This window comes from Thrips palmi, unplaced genomic scaffold (genome assembly GCF_012932325.1).
Source record: "Thrips palmi isolate BJ-2018 unplaced genomic scaffold, TpBJ-2018v1 HiC_scaffold_18, whole genome shotgun sequence".
Taxonomy (NCBI): domain Eukaryota; kingdom Metazoa; phylum Arthropoda; class Insecta; order Thysanoptera; family Thripidae; genus Thrips; species Thrips palmi.
Genome location: NW_023144627.1, coordinates 9,179,820 through 9,189,842, shown reverse-complemented (window position 1 = coordinate 9,189,842; position 10,023 = coordinate 9,179,820). Strand labels below are relative to the sequence as shown.

Below are 10,023 nucleotides of genomic sequence, written 5' to 3'. Positions count from 1 at the left end.
AGGTAAATGTTAGGCAGAGATATGTCATGTCGACCGGGAAGATCGGTCCGAAAACCCTGGCTGTGGCGAGGCAAGGTCTGTAGGCCTTAAAGCCGGTTCGTGGCACGCAGAGAAGAAAACTCCTCTTCCGTTTCCTTCCCAGTTCCGCGTTGTGATCGGTGGGTCGTCAAACTTAGGTCCAAGATGACGTGAGTATCTGAAAATATTTATTGAATCTTTTGGAATTTCTACTGTTTAAATTTTTTAAGTCCCTATCCGTTCGTTAACTCTCCATATTCACATCTTAGTTTTGCGATTATTTGCGTACTTTTGAAGTGTCACATCCAACGCCCTCGTATAGGTTAAGTTTCCCTACCGTGCATTTCTTACGGGGATTTTTGAGTTAACAACTTGGGCTTATATTTTACTTCCTTAAATCTTTCTTCCTGTCGGTTTCGCCTTTTGATCTCGCGCTCCCTTCGTCGCTTTGCAAGTTCTCGTTTCGTCCAACTTCTCCCGCAGACGTGCTAACCTCGCGCTCGCGTCCGGCAAGCTTGCCCCGTCTGTTCCTAGGGCCGGCACTAACGTGGGTTTTGTCTTTGTCGCCTTCCAGGTCCAAAGTCTCCAGGGACACATTCTACGAGTGTGTGTCGGCCGTCCTTCAGCATGCCGCCGAGACGAAAAAGAGGAACTTCACCGAGACCGTGGAAATCCAAATCGGTCTGAAGAACTACGATCCCCAAAAGGACAAGCGTTTCTCTGGCACCGTGAAGTACGTTCCTCTGACCTAACACTCCGAGCCTGCTCTATGCTTGAGTGTCTAGGTACCTGGGCTTAACCTGGGGGACCTGCACCCAGGGTCTTAAAAAAATTGGGGAGGTTGTGGCAACACTACCGCTATTATTTTGGTTGATGTGTGGTGTTGTGGTAAGTCGGGCCAGGCTGTCATGCTTGGTCCGTAGTTAGGGAACTGATATTGTCCGACATTATCTGCATGGCGTGAGTGACCCGTCATCTAACAGTGTTCTCTTTACTCCAGGCTGAAGCACATCCCCAGGCCCAAGATGCAGGTGTGCATTCTTGGAGACCAGCAGCACTGTGATGAGGCCAAGGCCAACAATGTTCCCTTCATGGATGCTGAAGCCCTGAAGAAGCTGAACAAGAACAAGAAGCTCGTCAAGAAGCTTGGTGAGTGTGACGCACAGTTTCAACAGCCTTGTTTGATGTCCTACGCATTTTTTGTTTCCAGTGTTGGATTTGTTCCTTCACTGTAGTAAAGGAATGCTAGACTGATTAACAGGTTATGACTTCCATCTCGTTGATCATAATGTCATGGTTATACTTCCTGCTGACACTTCCTTCCGATGCACTCCCAAAGCACTTGACTATAATTGACCACATTAATGCTAATTGCTGCTTCTGTTTTTTTTTTCAGCCAAGTCCTACGATGCTTTCCTTGCCTCTGAGGCTCTGATCAAGCAGATTCCCCGTCTGTTGGGTCCTGGTCTTAACAAGGCTGGTAAATTCCCTGGTCTTCTCTCCCACTCGGAGTCCATGATGGCCAAGATTGATGAAGTTAAGGCTACCATTAAGTTCCAGATGAAGAAGGCAAGTATTGTGTTCTTAGTTTTCCTCTTTTTTTTTAAATTTTGATTTGTGTTACTAATTTAATGACTTTTGCAGGTCTTGTGCCTGTCTGTTGGTGTTGGCCATGTTGGCATGTCTCTCGATGAACTTGTCCAGAACGTCCATCTTGCCATCAACTTCCTCGTCTCACTTCTGAAGAAACACTGGCAGAACGTCAGGTCCCTGCACGTAAAGTCCACCATGGGACCACCCCAGCGACTGTATTAATTTGCTGCTGAATTATACGTTATCTTCTAATTTTATTTGTTTGCTTCTTGGCCCTCTCTCCTTTTCTTGTTCAATCTAGTGTGTTTTCTCGGGGAGAATTTTATGCAATATGCTGATCTCTCCTCACTTGGGGCAGACCTTAAATTTTGGGTGTGGTAGGAGGGTCAAACAAAGTATCTGAATTTTATCTCACTTCTATCACCTTGCGCTAAGGACACTTAATCAAAGCTCAACCTGGTACAAAGGACTATTTATTCATTGGCCCATACAGCAAATTTTTATTCATTTTCCACAGTATGCTTTTAATTACATTCATTTGATGTTGAATGATAGAACACTGCAAAATTTAGAGGATGGTTCAAGGTATGTCTGGGAAGTACCAGTTCTGACAACAGCCTACTCTCAACCCGGCGGCCGCCGCGCGAGATCCCTCGCTCAGAGGGACCAGGAGAAGGCCCACAGCTGAACTGTAAAATTTGGGGCATTTGAGAATGGACAGCTACCCCGACGGTGGTCGTTTGTACGAGCGATGGCGGTACGACTCCGCCGGGCGAAAGGGCGAAGAAGGCGTCGCCTCGGCTACCTGGAGGACGCGACGGACTGCGTGTCGGCCGTGGGCGGGGGCAGCGCGCGGGGTGGGTGCGGGGGCGGCGCGGGCCGCGAGGAGCGGGTGGCCACCGGGGTGGCCAGGGGGATGTCGGGGGCGGAGGGCTCGAGCAGCAGCTGGTGGCAGCCGCAGCGGAGGGCGCGCCCGAGACGGGGCAGCCCCAGCGCCGCCAAGTCCACCTCGGCGTCCCTGTCCCTGGCGGGGCCGGCGGGGCCGTGGCCGTCGACGGGCAAGGGCACGTCCACGGCCGGGGCCGGATGTCATAACTCGAGCAGGCACACGCGCAGCGGGAAGGGGTGGCGGTGCAGCGAGCACAGGGGCTGCTCGGGGGCGGGGCCCGCGGGGGCGGACCGGCTCAGCCGGAAGATGCCCTTAGAGCCGCTGCCGCTGTCCGGGCCCAGCATCGGCCCCAGCATGGGCCCGAGCCGCAGGAGGTACTGCCAGCCCGCGGCCGAGCCCGCCCGCATCGCCGCGATGTACCTGCGGCAGAGCAAAGTGCCCATGGTGCAAAGCAGGTTCACGTCGACGTGTTTGCTATAAGCGCCCGGCAGGTAGGCAGCAGGGCGCGCGGCACTGCCCTGCGGAGCGGAGTGCTGCCTACCTGCCGGGCGCTCACAAGACCCAGAAAAAGAGTCCACGGGGGAGTGGAGTACCCTTCGAGTACGCACCTCGACGTCTCGCTCCACCAGCGGCGCGCGTCGCGACGCCGCACCTCCAGGACGCCGCCGGGCGGTCCGCCGCGCGCCGCCTGCATGTGGTGGTGGAAGCGCGGGCAGTCGTCGAGCAGGCCGCGCGCCAGGGCCTCGTCGTGCGGCAGCTCGGGCCCGGCGTGCGAGTCGTCCGACTCCCAGGACATGTTGGAGGCGCGGCGCGGGCGCGGCGGGATGCGGTGCTGGCGCGCCTTGGACGCCCTGGTCGGCGCCGACAGCCGCTCCACGTCCAGCGGGCCGCCGCCGCTGCGACGCGAACCGCCGCCCCGCGCGCGCGCCTCCGCCTCCTCGCGCTCGCGCTTCTTCCGCGCGCGGTCCGCCGCCGTGGGCCGCCGAACCCCCGGGGCGCAGCCGAACAGCCCGCGGGCCTCGGCCATCTTGATCATGTAGTTGGCGTCCATGCGCACGATCTCCTTGCGCTTGATGAGCGCCAGGAAGCAGCCCTCCTCGCCCATGGACAGGCAGCTGTCGCTGTGCGGGCACATGTCGGGCAGGTGGCCGATCTCGAACAGGTCGCACGCCGGCACCTGGAGGGCAAGGCGTGAGACAAGGACGCCGCACAGTGGGGCAGAGGACCGGCGCAGGCGGCCAAAACTCTAGACGCGTTTTGAGCTCCAGAGTCGCTAGATAGGGCTCGAACCGAACGTGTGACCCCACCAATGGACTCCTCGTTCGGAGAGCAATCTATTGGTGGGGTCACACGTTCGGTTCGAGTCCCATTTAGCGACTCTGGAGCTCAAAACGCGTCCGGGATTTTGACCAGCGCTGCATACTCACTTCCACGACGGGAGGGGCAGGAGCGGGGGTGGGGGGCGGTGGGGGCGGCTGCTCGGGGGCGGGTGTCGGGGCGGGCGTCGGGACTGGCGTCGGCTGGGGCTCCACGACGACGGGGACTCCCTCGGCCCCCTCCGCCTCGCCGCCGGCAGCCTCGTCCACGGCCTGGAACACGGAGACGCCGCAAAATTGGTCTTACAGTGTCACCGCCATGAGATGCGACGCCTGCGCCACCCTCACCATGGCCTCCTCCGCCTTGCCGGCGTCCGTCGGCTGCTTCTCGTCGCCCTGCTGTTCGGTCGACGGGGACGCCTCGGTGCCAACTGCAGGAGGAGCACTGCCTTCTGTGGACGTGGCTTCTCCTTGAGGTGCTTCGCCTGCGGTGGTCGCAGCAGTGTCTGCAGGAGCGTCAGCCGCTTCGGGGTTTTCTGGTGCGGTGGCGTCCGCCGTGGGCGCTGGCGTGGCGGGCGCGGTGGCTGCCGGGGTGGCTGCCGCCGACGGCTCCTTGGAGGCCTGCTTGCCGGACTTGCGCTTCTTCTTGGCCGCCGGGTTGTCGGCGTCGTCCCTGGAGCACCATTGCATATCAGGCTCGGGAAGCAGCCTAAAAGGCAGGCTGAGGTGGGCACCCTTGGAGGCGGTCAAAACCCCGGGCGCGTTTTGAGCTCCAGAGGGACACGAACTGAACATGTGACCCCACCAATGGATTCCTCGTTTGAAGAGCAATCCATTGGTGGGGTCACACGGTCCGTTCGAGTATTGTGCCGCGACTCTAGAGCTGAAAACGCGTCTAGAGTTTTGGCCGCCTCCACCGGTGGCCCACTGTGTGCGGGACTTACTTGTCGGCCTCCTTGGCCTTGGGCTGCTTGGCGCGCTTCTCGCCCTGGTTCTGGTTGCTCTTGGCGACGCCGGGGAGGTTCTGCTCGGCCTGCGCGGCGAGCGCGGCGAGCCAGGCGGCGCGGCGCTGCTCCTCGGCGTGCCGCTCGCGGGCCAGGGCGTTCATCTCGCGCACCAGGCGGCGCACCAGGCGCTCGTTCTCCACCGAGTACACCGAGTGCGTCTCGTACACCACGAACTGCACCTGCGGCTTGGCCATGGCCAGGCGCAGCGTGGCGGCCTGCTCCTGCAGCATGCCGCTGCCCGCGCCGCCGCCGCCGCCGCCAGGACCCTCCGGCTCCGTCAGCTGGTGCAGCATGGCCAGGTCGCCGCCGCGGCTGCACACCAGGTCCACGGGGTCCGTGACGGCCGAGTACGAGTTGGGCGGCGTGGCCAGCACGGCCACCACGTTGTCCAGGAGGCCGCCGTCATGCGCCGCCGCGTCCAGGAAGCGCTCCTCGAACACCTCCGCGTTGGTCACGCCCAGCTTGCGGAAGTACGCCTGCGGCAGCGTCGCCACATGAGAAGGGGTACATTCCCACGATGAACCAGTGTCGAAAGCGTTGCCAACATAAGTCTGCCTACTAGGCAACTTTCCGAGAGCAAAGCCCAGGTGGCGAAGTTGGCAACCCTTGACACTGCTGCATGGAGGGAGGGGGCAATTTTCGTCTTGGCCTGCCATACTTTGGCAAGGGCCAGAAACCACGCCGACAGCCCACCTTGTACTGCTGCTTGCGAGGGCCCGCGCCGAAGGCCAGCAGCGTGTCCACCTTGACGTTGTCGGCCAGGATGGCGGCCAGGTAGGCCGTGGAGCGCGGCGAGTGGATGTGCGTCTGCGCCACGCAGCCCGTCAGGTCGTAGTCGGAGAGCAACTTGCTGACCATGGCCGGCCCGAAGCAGAACGCCCTGTCCTGCAGCACGAGGTAGCACTTGCGCACGATGGCGGCCTGCGCGAGGTCGTCGCGCTGCTCGGGGTGGCAGACGATGACGTTGGGCACGACGGGGTCGAAGCGGAAGTCCTCGTGCGACACGGAGGCCGCGCCCTCCCTGGCCGCGTCCACGGTGCGCGCGCGCCCGGCCGGGCCGTCGTCCACGAGGCGCAGGCCCTGGCGCTCCAGCCCCGCGCACACCTGCTGCTTGCTGCAACAGTGGAACACGCCCGGGGCCGGGGTTCGAGTCCCGCCCGCGGCGCCGTTTTTCGTTCACGTACCGCACCGCGAACCCGAGCAAAGAGGGAATGGAACGCGGCCGCGCGCACCTGCTCCTGAAGGTGTTGACCCAGCCGGTGACCAGCGCGTCCTCGTGGTTCACGATGCGGCCGTCCTGAAGGTGTGGCGGCAGCAGCTGCGACAGCCGCAGCGCGCGCCGCTTCACCCGCAGCCTGGCCAGGGCGGCCGCGAGGTGCACGCGCATCTACCAACGCGAACATCCAACATGAAAAGCAAACCGGAAACAGCCGGGTAAAAATGAAAGCGCCGGGAGTCGAACCGAGAACCTCACCTCCCACAGGTCGTCGTCCATCTCCGCCAGCCCCGCGCTGACCAGGGCCTGGCGGCTCATCCCCGGCACGAAGCCCCCTGGGGGCGGCGGCATGTGCAGCTCCATGGCCTCGCGCGGCCGGAACTGCCGCTTGTGCAGGTCGAACAGCAGCAGCCAGGCGCGCGCGGGGTCGGCCGCGTGCTGTCGCGGGTTCAAATACCAGCTCACTCAAGTTTTACATACAGTAGTACAAGAGGCGTAAATACATACCTGAGGGAACTGGTCGAAAAAACGACAGTCGCCCAACGCCTGTTGTAAAACGATTTTATCTGGAAGAACATAAACCTGGCGTCAGCGTCAAGGACATAGACTGCTAAATCCACTGTGCAGCATAGCTTACACCGGAACACGTCGTAGGCGAGCGCGAAGACGCGCCGCATCTCGGCCTCGTCGTCGAAGTCCACGTTCCGGGGCGGCAGCGCCAGCAGCATGCCCGCCTTGGCCAGGTCGGCGCACGTCCAGGGCGGCAGCGAGGCCTCCTGCGACACGGAGGAGCCCAGCGACGATGCGATGCTGAGCTGCGGCCCGGGGCGCCGCGGTCGCTTGGCCAGGGGCTGCCAGTGTGTCGGCGTGGGCGACAGGCCGCGGTCCGCCGCGCCGGCCACCACCCTGCGGGCAAGGCCAGGCACGGCCGAAGGGAAGGTGTGTTTCCATTTCGACGAGACCTCGTAGAACTCCAAAAGGGCCTTGTAGGCATGAAGCAGAAGGCCCTTTTTGATTCCTCGCTGGCCTTGGAGGGAGGGAAGGCAGGGACGGGGCCCCGCCGCGAGTCGCTAATGCCAGCGAGTCACACTCCCAGGGCATCATCCCGCCGCGGACGAATTTGACACGACTGCAGTGGACTCATTCCGAGAGTCGTTTTCGTCGCTCTGTCTCTCTCGCACCTGCACGGGACGCCGTGTGAGTGCGAGAGAGACGGTCGGAGCGTGGCTGTCGCGGCCCGCGCCGCGGGCTGCAGGTGTCGGAACGTGGGCCGTTCCCACCCTCACTGCCGGCACGGCCTGGTGCCTGCACTGCACGGCCTGCACGGCCCTGGACCTGCCAACGTCCGTCGGTGATGCCCTGACCTCGCCCTGGTGCCGCTGTCTCTCTCGCACTCGCGGGCCGGTGCGAGAGAGACAGAGACGGAGAGCTGTGACTGCAGGCTGGCGTGACAAGCCGTTAATAACTCCATCGCGATTTGCGACTGCCAGGCTCAGCCAGCGGAAGGAAGGCACAGCCAGGCAGGCTGCAAACTCTGGACTCGCGAAACGGCTTCATCGCGGTGGCTCACAGTGGGCCAGAAGACCGGTGGAGGCGGCCAAAACTCTTGACGCGTTTTGAGCTCCAGAGTCGCGAAACAGGCCTCGAACCGAACGTGTGACCCCACCAATGGATTGCTCTCCGAACGAGGAATCCATTGGTGGGGTCACACGGTCGGTTCGAGTCCCATTCAGCGACTCTGGAGCTCAAAACGCGTCTAGAGTTTTGACCGCCTCCACCGGTCTTCTGGCCTACTGTGTGGCTGTCCTTGGAGAGAAGGTTTTTCAGTCTGCAGTCGGGAGGAACTTCGACGCTTCAGCGCAGACTGCAAGGCGCATCTTCCGTTTCCCCGCTCCGTGCCGTGCCATGGCCGTGCCGTGCCATGGCCGTGCCGTGCCATGGCCGTGCCGTGCCATGGCCGTGCCGTGCCATGGCCGTGCGCACCCCAAGCGACCCTAGACGACCCTTAGCGACCCCAAGGGCGCAGAGGATCGGGGGGCGAATGGCAGGACACGTCAAGAGGCCGAGAAGAGAGCCCCGGGCTTGATTGCTCCGTCTCTCTCGCACCCCCAACGCCCTGACGGGACGCCCCGCGAGTGCGAGAGAGACAGAGCGACCGCCCCGCCAGACTGGCAGCTGCGATCGCATTTCCTGTTGAAGGGCGCGCCGAGGGCCGAGGGCCGTCGAAGGGCTGAGCGGCGCGGAGCGGCGCCTCGACGGAACGGAGCGCCACCGGAGCCCCAAACTTTTGCTCCCCTCAATGCGACTCGCTCTCTCCCCCTCCCTCCCCCTCCCTCCCCCTTCTCTCCGTCGGTCTGGTAATCCGCTCTGCTCCGCCGCCGGCTCGCGCGTTGTTTCGCGTCGGAACGCGCATTTTTGTTTCAACTTTCATTTAGAATCATCCGCTGACGGAAAAAAAAGAAAAATAAACAAGAAAGGTCTTATAACGCTGACGCTTTGCACGGATGTTCCGGCTCGAGAAGCAATTATTGTTATCTTTCGAAGTTGGCGGCAAAAGTTGAAAGAGCGAGGCTTATCCGCTTTTAGTGTCCATTCTGACCAACTGTTATCGCGGACTGAAAAAGCAGAAAATGGCACAGTCCGTGCCATTAGTGGCATAGGTAGTCCGCTCTTGACTCACACAGCCGCCACACTGCTGAAGCACATTCCAGCGAGGCTCCAGTCCAGAAACTGTCGCACGGTCGGGGGTCCACGCAGAAGACCGGTGGAGGCGGCCAAACCTCTAGACGCGTTTTGAGTTCCAGAGTCGCTAAATGGGACTCGAACCGAACGTGTGACCCCACCAATGGATTGCTCTCGGAACGAGGAATCCATTGGAGGGCCCACTGTGCGACGCCCGTACGCTCCCGGCCACCGAGACTTACTTCCTGTTCCGGCCCTGGAGGCCCTGGAGGCCGCGGCGCGCGGGCGACGCCGTCAGCACGTCGGGGACCTTGACGGCCAGGGCCGCGACGGCGACGGGCTGCGAGGCATCGGGGACGAGCAGGGACTTGAAGCCCGCGAGCAGGCCCAGGTCGCCGAGGTCCATGGCGGCGGGGAGCGCGGCGCCGCGCTTGCCAAGGCGAAGCAGTGCCCGAGCCTGCACCGCCACTTGCGCACTGCGCTAGCAAGGCGCTAGCAAGGCGTTAGCCAGCCCGTCACTCCACTTTCTGCAAGGGCCGGCCCTCGATGTTGTTGCCGCAGTTGTTGGAGAGGGAGGGAGAGGGGGTGTTGCGAGTGATTATGAATCGCCTTGTTCGCGCAAGCAGCGCAAGCTGCATCCGTTTGCGTGATGCGCCGTCTCTGTCGCACTCCTTGGCGGGGCAGGCCGGGGCAGGCCGCCTCCGATTGGCTGATGGCTTTGGAAGCACCTCGACCGCCTCGGCCTCCGTTACCGCTGTTCGCGCCAAGTTCATTACCCCGCACTTGTCTCTCTCGCACTCGTGGGGCGTCCCGTGGGGGTGCGAGAGAGCCAGCGCGATGAAGCAGTGGCCGCCCACAGTCCTCAAAACTGGCTGCTCAATTTCAAAAGCGGTGAGGTTCGGCTGGGCCTTCCCCGAGTAGCCGAGCAGCTCGAAGCTGTCCTGCCCGTCGTCGCCTCGTCGGCCTCGTGCGCATAGTGGCGTGCCTCGCCTTTCCTTCGAGATGTGGGTGGCCTGGGGGGCGTCGTCGCCTTGCGTGCGTGTTTGTGTGGTTTGTGTGTGCGAGCGAGCGAAACGTGCGTCCAGACGGACAGGCGGGCGGACAGACAGACAGGCAGGCGGGCAGCCAGGAAATGGCATGCATAGTGCGCCGCGATGCGACTCTTCGATGACTGATCGTTATCCGACCCCCCCCCCCCCCCCCCCCCCGCCCCGCCCCGCCCCGCTGCGTGCACTCGCAGCGTGGAGTCGTTGGAGCCCCTGTGGACGCGAGGGTAGGCACCCCGCTCGTCTCGCGTGCGGC

The 10,023-nt window shown here is 62.2% G+C and overlaps 2 protein-coding genes across 2 annotated transcripts; one reads left to right on the top strand and one right to left on the bottom strand.

Annotated features, from left to right (window-relative positions):
• The first annotated feature begins 41 nt into the window (after nucleotides 1-41).
• On the top strand, nucleotides 42-1,868 carry LOC117644334 (60S ribosomal protein L10a-2). Its single transcript, XM_034383692.1, has 5 exons — nucleotides 42-188; nucleotides 593-751; nucleotides 1,019-1,167; nucleotides 1,415-1,587; nucleotides 1,663-1,868. Exons 1-5 carry the CDS (start codon nucleotides 184-186, stop codon nucleotides 1,831-1,833), a joined length of 657 nt encoding a protein of 218 aa, XP_034239583.1. The 5' UTR covers nucleotides 42-183; the 3' UTR covers nucleotides 1,834-1,868.
• Nucleotides 1,869-2,700: 832 nt separating this feature from the next.
• On the bottom strand, nucleotides 2,701-6,767 carry LOC117644684. Its single transcript, XM_034384295.1, has 10 exons — nucleotides 6,677-6,767; nucleotides 6,547-6,605; nucleotides 6,298-6,477; nucleotides 6,056-6,210; nucleotides 5,517-5,937; nucleotides 4,934-5,299; nucleotides 4,761-4,849; nucleotides 4,124-4,489; nucleotides 3,481-3,708; nucleotides 2,701-2,920 (listed from the first exon to the last, which is right to left on the bottom strand). Exons 1-10 carry the CDS (start codon nucleotides 6,765-6,767, stop codon nucleotides 2,701-2,703), a joined length of 2,175 nt encoding a protein of 724 aa, XP_034240186.1.
• Nucleotides 6,768-10,023: the final 3,256 nt, after the last annotated feature.

What these genes read in the sequence shown, in the direction of transcription:
- LOC117644334 (XM_034383692.1), top strand. An exon ending in CGTTTCTCTGGCACCGTGAA is followed by an intron (nt 752 to 1,018) that starts GTACGTTCCTCT and finishes TCTTTACTCCAG; the next exon opens with GCTGAAGCACATCCCCAGGC. An exon ending in GAAGCTCGTCAAGAAGCTTG is followed by an intron (nt 1,168 to 1,414) that starts GTGAGTGTGACG and finishes TTTTTTTTTCAG; the next exon opens with CCAAGTCCTACGATGCTTTC.
- LOC117644684 (XM_034384295.1), bottom strand. Translation starts at nt 6,767, where the DNA reads ATGCTGCTGGCGCTGCCGCCCCGGAACGTGGACTTCGACGACGAGGCC. An exon ending in TGGACGACGACCTGTGGGAG is followed by an intron (nt 6,211 to 6,297) that starts GTGAGGTTCTCG and finishes TCGCGTTGGTAG; the next exon opens with ATGCGCGTGCACCTCGCGGC. An exon ending in CTCGCAAGCAGCAGTACAAG is followed by an intron (nt 5,300 to 5,516) that starts GTGGGCTGTCGG and finishes ACGCTGCCGCAG; the next exon opens with GCGTACTTCCGCAAGCTGGG.